The 16757-nt window shown below is 43.2% G+C and overlaps 1 protein-coding gene across 1 annotated transcript in view; it reads left to right on the forward strand.

The window, feature by feature from the left end:
* The window catches only part of snd1 (staphylococcal nuclease and tudor domain containing 1), a 103680-nt gene that overhangs the window by 65847 nt on the left and 21076 nt on the right, over positions 1-16757 (forward strand). Inside the window, exon 17 of the mRNA XM_049760579.2 lies at positions 1427-1615. Within this exon, the coding sequence (XP_049616536.1) occupies positions 1427-1615 (189 nt within the window). The remainder of the gene's footprint in view (positions 1-1426; positions 1616-16757) is intronic.

Here is a 16757-nt window from a genome sequence, read left to right on the forward strand (position 1 = left end):
ATGCTTTCAATTTGTTTTAGTGCAACTTTTGGCTCTGACCAGGTGTCACCCACTGCAGTTTTTTTTAATTTATTCATTCACTTTTTTATTTTCATTCACTTCCAAAGAGTTAAGTGAATTAAATCAACCGCCGTTTTAAACAATAACCTTGGGGCTCCCGTTGAGCTCTGGTACGATATTGTGCACACACTTGCACCCTTCCAACTTTGTGTGTTTTCTCCTTTTTTGTCCCCCCTGTCGCCTCATTTCCATCCGCCGTGTCGAGACAATCCCGGCATTTATGAGATTACCGAAGCCCATTTAGGTTCCGACGGGAGCCATCTTGGCTCGACGGAGTGGGCCTCTACTGGGAGCCATCTGGGCTCCAGTCAAAGCAGTTTCTAGGCCGCCTCGCGACTTCCTCGCTGTTATATTTAGCTATTAAAAGGCAAGATGAATTAAGAAAGTACCCCTTTTTGGTAAAATGCGCTTTTGGCGCTTATGCTAGGCTACATGGCATAACATATGGCTACTAATCATTTTCTTTGTCCATTCCCCCTTCCATCTTTTAGCCTTTAGCCGGTAACCTTTTTTTGCCTTCGATCCCCCCCAATTCCCCCGTTTGACGTTTGACGGCGCTCTGTGGACGAGTTCATTCCTAATGGCCTAGTTATGTAACTGCCACTGCGCCCAGAGTGCTGAAGAATCTTCATAGTGGAGGGCGAGTCCAGAAATATTCATAGGTCGATAAGGTTTGAGTACGCTTTCAATTCTTTGATGTCTGTTGAGGTGATCAGAAAAGCCGAGCGATTCCCGAATGAAATTGCCACGCTGTCAAGTTTGATGCCTCAGATTATGCCTGCGTTAAATAAACACTTTTTTTCTGGGAGCGGCAAACGAGGCCGAGCAGTTTATAAACTTAATTCTTGGCAGATTTCCCCCGTGGCCACGGCATTAACCGGCGGCGCTCCTAATCGCTGGACTCGGCCTCCTATCTCGCCGACGCACCTGCCCTCTCGCTTTCTCGCTGACTGCAGAAAAAAAAAACAATCTTTTTGTTTGTGCTGTTTCCACCCATTCGCCCATCAGTGGTCGAAGGCAAATGAATAGATAATTGGTCTGAATAGGCACAAATTTTGTTATGAGTTGCAAGTGGCTAATTGCAGAGCAGTTACGTTGCAAAAAAAAAACGCATATGCCACAATAATTCCATGCTGCTCATGCTTTGACCCCTAAATATCAGCAGATGTTGCGAACAAAAGGTTCATTTTGGTGATGACAAAGCACAGCGGGAAAATCCATATTAGGGAATCAATGGCAAGCTCCAATGAGGAACACTGCCAACTCCTTCGCGATAGCATCTGCACTTGATTCCTTGTAATGACACCTCAAACCTAATCTGCGCTGTAGATCTCTTAACAATGTTTTCCTCCCTGTTGGGTTCCAGGTGGAGGTGGAAGTGGAGAACATGGACAAAGCGGGCAACTTCATCGGCTGGCTGCACATCGAAGGCGTCAACCTGTCGGTGGCGTTGGTAGAGAACGCCCTCTCCAAGGTCCACTTCACGGCCGAGCGAAGCAACTACTACAAAACGCTGGTGACGGCCGAGGAAGGGTGCCGGCAGAGGAAGGAGAAAGTGAGTGCCAATTTTAATTCACTGGTTTATTATTTTAGAAAATATTGGCATAAGAGTCATCAAAGCTTGTTTGTTGTGGCGTTGCACCTAAGACCAATAAGCAGGAATTAAGCTACAAGCTATGCTAATTGCTAAGCTAACCCTAAGATTGACCCAGCTAGCGTGTTTAGCACCCTCATTAGGTGCTTAGGTGATTGAGTACACTTTTCACAGATTTATAGCTGGAAGAGCATTAAATCATAGCTTAACTAACATTGTGTAAAGAATTGTATGCCAACTAATGATGAGAAAATCGACTCGCTAAGACGTAATGGAAACCGTAAAATAATTTCTGTACGCTACCTTCTCCGTAGGCCAGGAACAGCCTTTATAAATTTAAGAAATAAACACATTTGGCTGCACTAAAAAGACAAACAATTGATTTTTTTCATTGTTTAACAACACTCAGGGTTCAGGTCCCTGGGAGGGGGTGTCCCACAAAATTAGAATTAGTATTTTTGTTTTGCCTTGTGTCACTGGGATATTGTGGTTGTAACCTACATACATACTTCCTTGTTTTTCTATCCCTAAAATTGTATCACACTTTTTCAAAGCATCATGTTCGACGTAAGAATTGTCTTGCGTCTACGCTACCTTCACAAGTTACGTTACATCTACGTTAACGAGAACTTGGCTGCAGTCATATTGAGACCTCCAATGGTCTTTTAACTTTATATCGTGGATGTTTTTCTAAGCAATGGCGAGGTGCACCAGTTAACAAGCTTTTGAGCTTTTGCCCAGTCGTCTCCAAATGAAAAAAAAAACAATTCTGGCAGATACAGCCGCTGCCAGCTTTAATCTCACCGCCGCAGGAAGGCTGGTCGGCGACACCTCCGATGACAACACCCGACCGCCCTCCGCTCGCGCCGAGTTGAGCCGGCTTGACTTTGACCGCCAGCTTTGTGACTTGAGCTAACCTGAGAGCAGCGAGCCAGACAGACGGTGATCTTGTTTGATGTCGCACAGTCCGAGCCCTGCCCCGAGTTGTTTGTTTTGTGTGCACTGGTGGGTGTGTTGTGTTAATGCATAGTTTGCAACTTGCAGGCAGCTGAGATGGGAGTCTGTGTGCTCTAATTAACCCGTTGAGACCTCCTGGAGAAGAAAAAAAAAAGCTGAGATGTTTGCTTTTATTTCCTCGTTTGAAGTCACGGTTGGCCTTTGTCTTGGTGTAGCGGCTGGTGCGGCTTCCTGCCTCCTTTTCCCCTTATCGCCTCGGCTCTTTAGTTGCGTCCCTCCGGCTGTGGTAACATGCTGTGTCAGGCTACCCTCCGAGAAAACGAGGTTGTTGTAATGAAATGTCGAGGCGGATGCATTAATGAAAACTTTCCCGTTCAGCGGGGAGTTAGCACCACGCCAACAAGGAGAGGAGCGGACTGACTGCAGTTGCATCCGGAACCCAAAACTGCTTAGTTTGGTTGGAGTCAATGAGGTTTTACTACAATTAGACCAGTGGGACAAAGTGATTGTGCTCCAAATGAAGCCTTCCAAAGAGGACGGCTCAGCATATTTGTATTTCTCGGGTGTCAGCTGAAAATGTATTTTGGATACTTGTCACTACAAAAGCCCTGTACACAGTTGCTTCCTCAAGATTTAAGTTAAGCACCTCTGCCTTTGTTTATGGATAAGCGTGTTGCTTCAGGACTTAACAATAGAATAGAATTGACTTAGCCTTGGTAATGGCGAACTTATTTATGCAGTAAATATACAGTATCAGGATGCAAACAGGAACAGCAGCAAGATTCGGCCGAGTGAATTCTATGCAGCAAAACCCCCTGGAGCTTATCAATTATCAGCAAGTGGAGTTATAACGATACAAATGTGTACGGTACAATAGCTGAAACTCAGAATGTAAACAGCAGCGATAGTCGGTACAGTGGGTCATTATAAAAAAAACAAATCCAGAACTTCCAGTTATGAGGTAAAAAAGCAGTTTTACAGAAAAAAAATCAAGTGTCAAAGTTTATTAGATTTTCTGTGAAAGCTTTAAATTGGTTTATAATTTGACACAATAACACCATGTAGGGACAGACCAATATTGATTGGTGGGGAAAAAAATAAAGTTGAACCATATATGGATGGAGACAGGAAGTTTTCCCCATGTGAAGCAAAAATAGTTAGCATTGTATGTCGACAAAATAATACATTTTATTTATAAGGTGCCTTTCAAGGCACTCAATTTCGCCGTTCGAACATAAAATAGCATACACAATTAAAAGAAAAACAAAAATGTTAAAAAAAAAAATACCGGAATACACAGCGTATTGAAATTTGTAAGGAAGATTTTTGTTTACCATAAACAATTAAAAGAAATACAATAATCAATACACTGTACTGAAATTTGTAAGGAAGATTTTTTTTCTTCTCAGCGATACAATGTTGAGTTAGTTTAATGCCAAGTTTAACCTCTGCTCTCCCACGCAGTCAAGCTATTTGATACTGCTTTGTTTCGTCAATATTGTGGCTTGAAAGCAAAGCAATCTAATTAAAGCAAAGCGGCCAGAGGAAGGAAACGGGCTGGTAATTGGAGTGTCCTAATTATGAATAGGTGAATCAACAATAGGGGGGGGGGGCTCTAAATAATAACCTGAATGCGCTTTCTGTTGAGCAAGGGCTTTTTCTGCTGTAATTACCCAACCTTGAAGGAGATTAACACACTCCATTGGGCCAGCTTGGAAGAGAGGAGGAGGTAGAGAAGGAAGCAAAAGAGGATATGACAGCCCGCGTTGAAGACATTACATGTTACGGGACGCTCGTCTTTTCATTGCCACGTCTTCATACTCCTCGCCGAGTTCTTTTCGTCTATTCATTGTTCTCACATCTTTACGCTGGCTTTTTATTTCCGTTCCCCCACCGACTAATCATCTTTGAATCCATCCCCACTAACCGGATTAATGCTTGGTACCGTGGCCTTTGCGCCCCCTTTTGCTGTCGGGATCCCACAGGGGGGTCCTCGAGCAATACGGTCAGAGTGTATTTTCGTTCATCTTTTCAGGAATCATAAAGCTCGGATTCCGTCCGCCGCTGCCTTTCCCCATACTTGAGCCATCCATCACTACCCGCCGTCAAAGCGCCGGAAGCAGCCTTGTTTTGACATTGAATATGGCGACGCGTCCTTGGCAGTGCCTTTCAGCTTGCTTCTTTGGAGGCAATCCAGGGTGGCAATACCGACATGACAGATGTCATTAATGCTTTAAAATCATCACACTTTTGAAGCCAATTTGGTCGTGGAAGTCGAGGATTGTTTGGGAATGCTTGTTGGCTTTCCCCAAACGGTTGCCACAGAGTTGGAAGTATGAATTCACGTCTCAGTATATCGCGATATGTTTAAAAATATTAATGTTAAGTATATATAAATTTATAAATAAAAGAATTATAAAAAAAATTATAAATATAAAATATTTCGGAATTCCCTCAACAGAAATACATTTATAAATAAAAAATATATAAATATAAAATATTTCGGAATTCCCTCAGCAGAAATAAATTAATTCAAAAGTGTTTACATTTTTTAGGTAAATTTTACTAGGGATGTTTGATACCACTTTTTTTTTTCAGACTGATACCTGTAAGACTACTAAAATCTTGAGTAGTCGCCGATACTGATGCCAAGTGCCGATTAATTGCTCAGTTTAGCGACGCTCATCTGTCTGATAGCGGCTCATTTGGGAGAATTCTCTGTCCATGCTCAGCAGCTACGATACAAAGCTTGCGCGTACCACATTGTCATACTGTCAAAAACCATCGTGGCCATCACATCACGCACCTGGCTTAGCAGAAATCCAGATAATTGGGCCTTTCATTCGACCTAATGGGCTTTTGTTGTAACTTCAGCCACTCCGCACTACAGTATCGCTCGCTCAGGTGGCATCTGATTACCTCGGTGTTTTACCTGGACTCATTCGACAATCGTTTGCCTCATGTTTGTGGCACGCACGAGGTAAACCGTTCATGGAGGATCTCATACAAGTCGCCTTGTTTGGTTTCCACGGATGACAGTCTCTTATCTATTAATACAACGCTCGCTGCTGCTTTATGCCCCAGAGCCACAGAAATGCTTTCAGGGTTGCAATCTTTTCCTCCGTCCCACTCGACTCCTTTTTTTGTTATAGTGGAAGGAATAATAACGCTTGCATTCTCTGGTCAGTCACGCACAAATGAAGGGGATTTACGTCTGAGTTGCTTGAGTTGTGTTTGGCCTGCAGAGATTAGATTCTTAGTGCCGAGCATGCAGGAAAATTGTGGATGGAACCCCCCTTAAAAACTTGGCAACATCAAATTTGTCAGGAATGTCTATCATAAGGAAATCCACTAAAAAGTCTTACTCAGCTTTGCTAACATAAAGGAAGTTTGCCACTTGTTTATTTTTTCCTTACATTTTAATCAATACACGCACTTCAACTCAGCTATTTTTGCCAGTTTCATATTGATCGTCTCTATATTTTTATGGGCCCTACTAACGCAATATAGTTTAAAATTTCCCTTGTACTCGGAATAGTAACAAAGTCTCTCCGTGACCTCGCAAGATGGAGGTTGCAGGCTTTTTGCGGGGGCCGAGTGAAAGGACATCGGGATCGCAGCGAAGAGACGTCATTGCCCGCAGCAGGGTGGTCACAATGAACAAGGTGACCCGCGTTCGACCTCTCTGAGAAAAAAACAGCGAGGATCGTCAGTCTTTACATTTCCGTCTATTTGCTGTCCTGCAATGTCTTTTGCGTGTGTGCCATGTCTTGACGAAATGAACCACTGACCACACAAAAGCAAAACAAGCTGACAGAGGCGTTTTCATATGGATTACATAATCTGAATTCCAGAGTGCTCACACCATTCGAGCTGTCTCTTTCCTGCTTACTCAAAGCTACTCGGAGCATGTGCGGACGCTCTCTTGGGGGCCGCCACTCCCGTGTAGACGGCACGACGGACCCTCGACGCCTCGGGCGGTGACAGGAAGACAGAGAAGCAGATCAGCAGGACGCAGTGATGTGTGTACCCCAGCCTTTGCTTCTTCCCCACATATTTATCCTCTTTCTCCCCCCACGTCGGCTCGCCATCGCATGCTCACGTGGCAATCACCTGCCGAGCGCCGTCCAGGGTGATGTTCCTGTGATCAAGGGGCGACTACAACCCGCAGGGAGGCGCGCAGGATGAGGCAGCAGTGACGGACTGAATTATGCATGCGCACAAGTTGGAGAATTACACGCCGACTTGGACTGTGTCATCTGCGGAACTCACCCAGCCACAAGGAGAAGCATTCCCAGGAAGACACAGAAGGCTACTTGGAATCCTCATCATATTACCGTCTCCTTTTCATCTTATGCATCACCGCCGTGTCCTTGGCCTTTTGCGCCGACTCCTTGGCAGAGGTCCTCGGGGGCAGATTTGCGGGCGCCATTAGTGCGGAAATGCCTCGGGCCCTTATCGCCCCTTCTGCGCTAGGGATGTAGAAGAATGAGAGAGGTGAAAGAGCGCCACTGAACATGATGCTATATGACACACATCGCTGCATTATGGCCGATAAACGCACGCCGAGCCTCGCCACCTTCTCCGTCTGCAAAACACAAAAGTTGCCTCCTGGGTCTTAACCCAATTTCCTCCCATCTCTTTCGATAAAGGCGAGTGTGAAGGACATTCATCGATGGAAATCACGTTCGCTGATTATTTGTTTCTCTCGGGAGTGTGAAGCCAATAGAAATGAGGCAATAGAAGATGAGCAAATATGTATAATAAAGTCTAATTATAATATCAATGAGCGGCCTATAAATGCTTACTACTTGTCAGTGGTCCCAATCCAATATAATATTTTACTTTTTTTTTTGTTAGGGCATTACGTTTTATTGAGCCCTTTTATCTAGTGGGCCTTTTGTTGGTGGTGAATGACCAGGCGCTTGATTGGCGGACGACTCCACGTCCATTTTCGGATTTAATATGAGGATGTCGGAATATTGGCATTTCTGTATTCTTGCCATCGACCCGTCAAGGTTGCGGATGTCTTTCTTTAATCGCTCTTGTTTAATTCGGAGGTGTAAGCGAAAGATTCGAGCAGCCGGTTTGTTCTCCAGACAAGTTGGACATTTACACCGTCTTGGACATTTTTTAGTGTGCCTGCTAGCGGTTCTTTAACTCTTCTCCATGTGAGCAAAGTGGAGGATGGGTGGATTCTTTGCCTTTCTCATTCTAATAGAATGTTAAGCATTTGCTTCTGGAGGGCACCACTTTGAAAATGCTCTCAAGGCTTGTGATCATCCTCGAACCTCGGCCTATTTAGTGTGCTCATTGGTTGTGGACCTTGTTGGAATGCTAAGTGGCTCATCGTCCACTCTTCAGGTAGGTTCTTTGGGGCAGCAGAGGCATTCTAGCGCCTCATCAGTTGTCTTTATTACCCCCTCGTAGTCGATCGTCCCACTCTCCCACAATGCACCTCTTTTTTTTTTTCTTTCCTGCCTTCTCTTCTCTCACACAGTAATCGCTTTCCCCGTGACTCTACATCATCTTCCCTCCAGTCTGACTCCCAAATTTCCCGTTTCACACTCCATCCCTCCTATTTATCATTCACCTCCCATGCTCTCAAATGTGAAGTGAATGCAAAGTGCTTTGATTCATTAGGGCCTTCTTGAAATTGCTCAGTCTTGTCAACGTTTAGGGCTTTCTTTCTCTTGCTTGGAAATGACCGAGCTTGAACCCCAGAATTTGGCGTGGTGCCTCGTGGAGGTTTGTATCTTTGTCACCGTAGGCAGTTTGGCTTGGCGACATGAAATTTGGTAGGTTTGTCAATCTGAGTTAGAAACAAAGAATTAGAAACACGAGAAGTTTTAAGAAATCTTGAATGAAACAGCAGACTTTCTAGCAAAATAAGAACGTAATTCAACGAGCTAGTCTCTCTTGGCATTTAATTTTTGTTTTTTTGCATCTACTACAGTCATGTCCTCTTTGGTTTTGGGATGAGCCGTCGGAGTCACTAAAGTGAATTAAACCCTAATTGGAAGAAGTGCCCGCCCCACACTGTCCTATTACTGAGCCCATATCAAAAGACGTCCGCAGAGTATTAATCAGCTTGAAGTTTTTTTTCTTTTCATTCCCGCAACCGACCGCTTCGTTAACGCTTGTGGCCGTGAAACGAAAACCTCAAGGATCATCATGCGGTGACCTCGTTAGAACGCGAGCACGCCGCACGATGCAAACCCCCTTTAATAGAAAATGGATGGGTGCTTGTTTGAAGGCTTGTCAACTTTACAGAGCAATAAGGGCAAGATAAATCCGTGCAATTGATTAGAGGCCTGAAGGTCGTCCGTCAGACGTGTGAACGTCATCGTAGATCGTGACATAATTCCGAGAGAAGATTCATGTTAGACGGACATTTCTGTTCCCCCCTCTCCTCAAATGTCCTTTCATATTTAGGTCAGTCTACTTTCACTTTGTTCCGGCTACTGGGCTGGATGGAGTGCTAAAAAGCACCAAGTCGTCAGAAAGAGAGAACACTTTGCTGTGTGTGTGTTTTGGTGCATTTTACAGAGTCTCTCTTCTTGCCCTCACGCCTTGGGGAGCGACCGTTACATAAACCAACCCTCGTCTTGTCTACAATTCCAAAGTTTTGGTTTCCCTGGTTTGGGCGGTTTTGTCTTTAAAATGACTTGTCGTCATGAGCATTAATCAGATCAAACACTACATTAGTGTCTTGACCGTTGGCATAAAAAGCTCTTGTATTTAAAAAAAAAAAAAAAAAAGCCAGAACTGGCCAATTTGGGGCAATGGAGTCTTTGTTCTCCGTTTCAGTTGGCATCCGAGCTGTGTGACCCCCCAACTGCATTCTGGCTTTACAAAGATGTTAATTGGTTGGCGGAGTGGCTGCGCCAAAACTTTGCGATTCTCACACAGACACCATCACCCCAGATGGGGGAAGCAATTTCGGGTTCTGAACATCTGATGCGCTGTTATTTTCTACCAATTCCACCCCCAGCGTCCTGTCCCCATTCACTTTGGTTGCCGCCGCCAGATCGGCATTAACCTCTGGGCCTCTGTCCCGCATGCCTGCCGTCCCACTAATCCCACCCTCATCTTCTACCGCCCCTTGTTTTTGCCTCCCGTTTTTCCTCGGAAGGTGTGATCAGAAAGAAAAATGATCAGGAGTCGTCCTCGGGAAAAGAAAAGAAACGACCAAAGAGCAAGCGCGTGTGCATGCGAGCCAGATAACAGCACCCTGTAAAGGCAGTTGTCATGACAACACCACGGCAACCTGGGAGCAAGAGTGCCCTGTTAATTAAAAAGTTGATTTATGGCCCTTAAATTGCATACTTACACATAGTGGCTTTGAGGTAGTCCTCTTTTTTAATCACTTGAATCCGAGAGATCGCTCTCTCTTGGACGATGGATCCGCTTGTAATCCGTGGCTAATACTTAACCAGGTGGCCACGTTTGCTTTGGGACCGAATCGCATTCGGCTTGCCATCCGTTTGTTAAGGTAGACGTGGGTAGACAAAACCAGCTCAGTGGCCTAGTGGTAGAGTGTCCGCCCTGAGGCTGGAAGGTTGAGTGTTCAAACTCCGGCCAGGTCATACCAAAGACTATAAAAATGGGACCCATTGCCTCCCTGCTTGGCACTTAGCATTAAGGGTTGGAATTGGGGGGTTGGATCACCAAATGATTCCCGAGCGCAGCACCGCTGCTGCTCACTGCTCCCCTCTCCCCCAGGGGATGGATCAAAATCACATGGGGATGGGTTAAATGCAGAGGACAAATTTCACCACACCCAGATGTGTGTGACGATGATCATTGGGACTTTAACTTGACTTTAACTTTAACAAAGAGAAGTCATCTGGTGGCTCCACAGTCCAAACTGAGACTCAAGCTGAACAAATCGTAGTGGTTGTCAAGAACAAAAAAAACCAAATATCAAAGGAAGAAAATGAACTGCCGCATGCCATGCAAATAAAATAAAATAATCCTTAAATAAACTAAACTTGTTACATCAAAATTCACTTAATCGACAACAAACCAATTATCAATTTAATCACCTCATATTTTAATAATCGAGAATTCGTGCACGGGCCATTTTTGACTAAAGACTCTCCAAAGCTTCTGATGTCAGGCTCTCAAAAGTAATTCTCTGATTTCTCTTGTCCTCCATGAAAGCAGATGTGTTTATCTATTGTATTTAATTGAAAGATATTAGAAACATCTGCTTTTACGTTGCAAAACAACGACCGTCAATCTTTCTTGCGTCAATTGCTTTACTTTTTAGTTATTTCTTAATCACAAAATATTCCCAAATAAACAAAATAATTGGCTTATAAAGAGGAATCAGTTTTTTTTTAATATATGAATTGAATGGAATTGAATAGAAATAAAATTGTTTGGTTAATCGATGGAATAATCAATTTTAAAATTAGTCCATAGTGACAGCCCTCGCCATAAGCCTGAAACAATATCAAGCAACACTATTCAGTTTGTCTGAAATCTTAAGCCACATTCACATTCTATTAATAGCAGATGACAAATAACCAGCAGATATTTTTACAGTTTCTGTGGATCTCAGAAGTTTAGATTTTTTGAAAGAAGCCATAAAAAGGATCAAACAGGCTATCAATTTGTTTTTTTGGACAAATTTGACATATTTTGCCTGAAGGCGATTGTAGTGGGCAGGACCTCTTATTATATCTCTTGTGGATTTTTAAAGCTCTATGCTTTACATTCATTCAAGAAATTCTACGCAATCGAAATAATGAACTAGTGGATCACTTATGCCAAACGAACAACACATTTTGTTCTTTTGAGTTTGAATTAAGTTGAAGCTATTAAGAACAGATGGGCAAAAGTTATGTCGATGGATAAACTTTTTAATTGGTTTTCTGAAGTCAAGGCCTGAGTTATCTTTAAAAATGACACAATGTATTGTCAAAGGTCACAACCAACATAGTCCCAACTGAAACAAGGCGCCATATGCCCAAGCAACTCGGCTTCAGGGTTTGTCAACCTGGTTTTGCATACCAGTCGGTGTTGTTGTTGTTTGCGCGACGCCCTTGAGGACGTCGTCACAGGTGCTAAGTTTGCATGAGCCCCTCGCCCCAATTACATATGCAGCAACATGTTCTGTTTCCATGGCAACGCCATGCCCTCTTTCAGCGTACGCGAGAATTCCGGCAGCCAGGTGCCGCTAAGAATAGTCGCTCGCGCTCCCAAAAGCCCACCAACATGTCAAACTGGATCAATTTGTGTCAATTTGGAAAGTGTAGCTAGTTGCGATCGCCCCGGGTCGTCTAAGAACCTTCAATTTGTTGTGCGGATTCTCATATGCGAGAGGCGGTGTGGGGCTGTGCTCATATTAGCCGCGTAAGCTGGGCTTTGACGGCGAGAACATCTGCTGGCCGTGATATGACAGCGAGGGGAGCATCTTGTCTTTTGTACGACCACTTCTCTCCGGCTCCCTTACACCTTACGCCTGCCTCGCCATCCATCCGTCAACCCTGCGCGGCTTCAATGCATAATTTATCTGTTAAGTAACCGCAGCCGGGTGGTACTTACCCTACCAAGGCCTTCTTAAAAGTGAACATTTCTGCCAGCAGGGAGATTGGTGGGGCACGGGTGCCAAAGGGTTTGCCTCCTTTTGACACTCAGGCTATAAGATCAGGCTATATTACAAGTTCAAGCAAATCGTACAGCGCAATCAGTCTTCTGACTAGCACAAGCAGCTTCCTGATTCTGATCACAAACATACAATTGTGCAAAATAACCTTGAATAATGAGCCACATGCTGTTTCACTCGAGACATAATCAGACCACATCTTGTATAGCCCCTTCTGGTAAATTTCCTTTGCGTCTTATCTCCATTCTTATATTAAGTAGGCATTTGCCATTTCAGTTCCTTTAGGTCTCCGGTCTCGCACAATTTGCGTTAAAATTGCTTCTTTGCATTGTGCGTCACGCTAGCTCGTTCCACTTTTGCTCAATAGTCTGTATTGTAAAGTCATGTCATGGTAAACCAAGTGGCCCTGGAAAATCACAGTGTGCAATGTGTTCTAACAGCGTGGCATTCAAATTTTATTTGTTTTACAGCTCGTCAACTGGCACTATTCTAACGCAGCTGCGTTTTCCGTGTTCGGCCTTGCGTCACATCGGACCCCATTTTACACCATTAAAACTGATCGAATAAGAAGCTAGCTAACCCCAATTCTTGTAAATCACCCAATTTAGGAATGTACAAATAATTAAAAATCAAAGAGGTGATAAATGTACCTGATGAGTAAAAATGTCCATTTTGTGTCGCATTTTCTCCCCAGAGATAATTTCACTCGTGTACTACATACAGTCAGGTTATACTGACAATAAGTGTCTCCACCCTCTGCAAATTGTGAACCGAATCCAACAAAAAATGACCTTACACACAGGCGGCCTCCATTCTCTTTTTACAGCTCTGATATAAAATTCCCCGGTCGACTTGGTCCCTTGCGTTTGTGTCGTGTCATTTCTACAGAAAAGCAACTCGGCAGTGTGAAAGAACCTCTTCTTACTTTATACACCAATCAAATTCCTTTCATCTGCCTCCTTGCTGTATTTTATAGACCGCTCCCCCCAAAAAAGCGACGAGTGGACGAGGAAGAGACAGAAAGAAAAAGTGTCCTCCAGTGAATTAATGAACCATTCTTTCCACCGAGGATTCATTAGGGATATAATAGGGTCTAAATTGATTTACAAAGGGCACTCTTATGAATAACATGCTCATATTGATTTCAATTGTTCTCAAAGCGCGATCGGCTAATGAATTGACTATGGCGAGCGTGCTAGTTCCAACGCCGTCTGTATGATGTGGCGTTGTGCAGACCCCCTCGATTGCAAAATTGCCACCATCGACTGATTCAGAAGGACCATGTGATGTTCTTTTAGAGAGACGCGTTCTTTTTTTGAAGTGCGGGATTAATCATAACAATACAACATGTTCCATTTGGACGTTGAACTTGGAAGCTCCAGTTGGCCTTTCTGTGATTGTTTGTGCACTTAATTTGTATTCATTTATTATTTTTTTTTAATTTTGGATTCGTCTCAGCAGACCACAAACACACAGTCACACACACTGATTGAAGTGACACACACCTTATTATCAGCGTTCAAAGCGGCCTCCACCTTCCTCCGTCTGGCGCTGGCTCACCCATCTGCAACGGTGTTTTCGCTACACCTGTGCTCGCCTTTCAAGGCGTCCTTGCTCACCATCAAACGGCAAATTTGCACTTGGACCCCTTTTGTCGTTGATTTGCTTCTCTAGAGGGTTGCACCTCTTTAGTAACTTTGTGGCGCCTCCGAGACCGACGACAAAATTCTGAATCGTAAAAAGCTAAAAAGTACTGAACTTTAACTTCGATAAGCGAAATTCATGTTGGTTTGTTTACATTTGGTAGGTACTGCTTTTCTTATAGGGCTTCATAGAGAACTGTGGTTGTAATGGGAAATTCAGGTGTGCCTCAATGATAACTTGATAATAAATAAAACATGATAAATAGTGCGTCGCTTTCATGGCCTGTCTGAGCTTGATGTTACGATGACAAATCACATCATAGCTGCATCTCGATAATAAAAAGCCAACAAAAAAGCTGTGAGACCATACTTGTGACAAATTCTTAGTTTTAATGTTAATTTGAATATATTTCATAACATCGGCTTTCTTCATAGGGCATCAATCATCACTGCAGTTCAAATAAATTGAATGAAATTGAAAATAGAAACGTAAAATACATTACTTGAAATAAGATATTTTTTTCCCCCTAACCTTTTCTTTCGCAACAATGCAGTTCACGCTAACAAAGAACTTTAATTTTATTGTGCTGACATTTTATAACATTTGGCTGTACAAAACGTTTTTATTGGCCTTAATACTAACATGACGAACTAACTGAACTCAAAATTACTTCCTACTAACAATCGCTAAATGTTATTTACGGTGACTCTCCCACCCCTCATTGTAGCACTTAAAAATGAGTCATCACTTAAGAGGCCTTTCCCTAAGTTAGTGAGAAAAAGTGCTCGTTCACTTTAAAGGTTGTCATAATAACTTAACACGTTGCGCAAAAAAAAAATAGGTTCATCTGTTGGCTTTGATGGCATCCCTGCTGTTGAAAAGCGCTGAAGTCTGGCATCAAGAGGTGTGAGATTAGCGCGTCCTCGGCGGCAGAGATGATTAAACCCAAAAGAACGCCTGCTTTGCCATCAAAATGGCTGCGTCCAACGTCAAAACAAAAGTTGGGGTCATTCGGGAGTTTCCGAAGGGCGAGCGGAGCGGCTTCTGTTAGTAGCGCTTTTTGTGACTCTGGTTTTGTCCGTAGTCTCTGCGCGCTGGTGTCTCTCAGCCGTTGGCTGCTGGCTGGAGCATCTGGCTGCAGTTGCAGAGCAGCAGTCACATACCTGCATTCGAGTGGAACAAACTGGATGGTTGGCTGCTCACGGAAGGTCATCAGCCCTGGGCACTGTGTGTGTGTGTGTGTGTGTGTGTGTGTGTGTGTGTGTGTGTGTGCGTGTGCGTGTGCGTGCGTGTCTGTGTGTGTGTCTGTGTGTGTGCGTGTGCGCACACCACAGCGTTTCTCGTGATCCACTCCCAGGACAGTCCAAAGCATGTTTTCAATGTAACTTTAAAACACTTCATAATATAAAAACTGGACTTTTCTACTATTTTATCTTTTGATGTGAAACCCAAATAAGTCTTCGGTATGCAACAGAAAGTGACCATGCTGGTCCAATACTTTTGAAGGTGGCTTATTGTATGATATATAATTAAGACGTTGTATGTGGCATACTGTAGTTTAGATGTAAAAATGAATCGATCAATCGAAAACAAATTCATCAAATTAATCGCCTCACATTTTAATAATCAAGTAATCTTTTAGAGACTAAAAGATTGTCAAAATTTTCAGATTTCAAGCTGTCAAAAGTAATTCTCTGATTTCTCTTGTGCTTCATGAAAACAGATTGATTTATCTTTGTGTCTCACCAAGACATTTGCTAACATCTGCTTTTACTTTGGAAAACAATCCTTTTCGTTCTTCTTCTTTCGTCATATTGCTGAACTTTTTGTTGTTTTTTTTCAAATCGCTAAATAATACCAAATAAACAAAAATAATTGGTTAATAAACAGTAATTATTGTCAATGTTTTTAATACATCTTAATGCAAATACAATTGTATAAGATTATTTAATTAATTGATAGAATAATCGATTCTAAAAATATTTGATTGTGACAGCCCTTCTGTAGTTATAGTAACATTTTGAAGTATGGAATGTGTCGTGTCACATTTTTATGTGAAGTATGATTTTTTTTTTTTTTTTTTTTTTTGCATTCATGTCTGTTCGTCATCTATTATCGTCCTTTCGTGATCTTCCATTCATTAATTTGCCCGAACAACTTTCAGTAATATCCCACCCACCTGAGCAGCCCTCGTGATGGTCAGCAGGTTAATGAATGGTGACCCGGCCTAATCTTTGCCACTCATAGCTGACACTTCGGGAATTCATCCAAAGTTAGTCTATCACGGCTACCTGTCTTCTCGACCGCATCAAAGTCTTCATTGTTGATCCCTGAGTTTACAAGGCATGGCCACATTTTTCCTCGTCTTAATTAACCCCTTGCCCCCTGTTCCAGGGTTGCGACACCTCCACCGACGATGAGGAATGAATAATTGATTTTAATTGTTCGTCGTGGCCCCATCTCTCATTAGCTAGAAGGCTTTAAAAAAAATAAATGGAAAACTCCAAACTTTGCGCCGCAATAATCACGCCAAAGAAAGGTTGCGTCGTCTGCTCGAGGTGGCAGGGCAGCTCCTTGGCGGTGATTTCATTCTTGTTAAAAAAAAAAATCACCCGTCTGCTGTAATATTTTAAAAAGGAGAGAGAGCGAGAATACAGTTCCGAAAAATGATTAGCTCGCTTTCATCCTTTTTCCCCTTCACCTTTTGTATGTGTTCACATGCTTTACTGCTCTTAAAGATGAGTACACAACTGCTGCATTCTGCCTTAACAAGCACCCGCCACCCTGGTTTCTTTGTACAGTAAACACACACACATACACATCCGTTGGCATCTGTGCGGTTTGATACGTGGCCGCCGGCGAAGCACTTCTTCCTAATGAGCCTCC

The sequence above is a fragment of the Syngnathus scovelli genome, chromosome 22 (genome assembly GCF_024217435.2).
Source record: "Syngnathus scovelli strain Florida chromosome 22, RoL_Ssco_1.2, whole genome shotgun sequence".
Classification (NCBI taxonomy): Eukaryota; Metazoa; Chordata; class Actinopteri; order Syngnathiformes; family Syngnathidae; genus Syngnathus; species Syngnathus scovelli.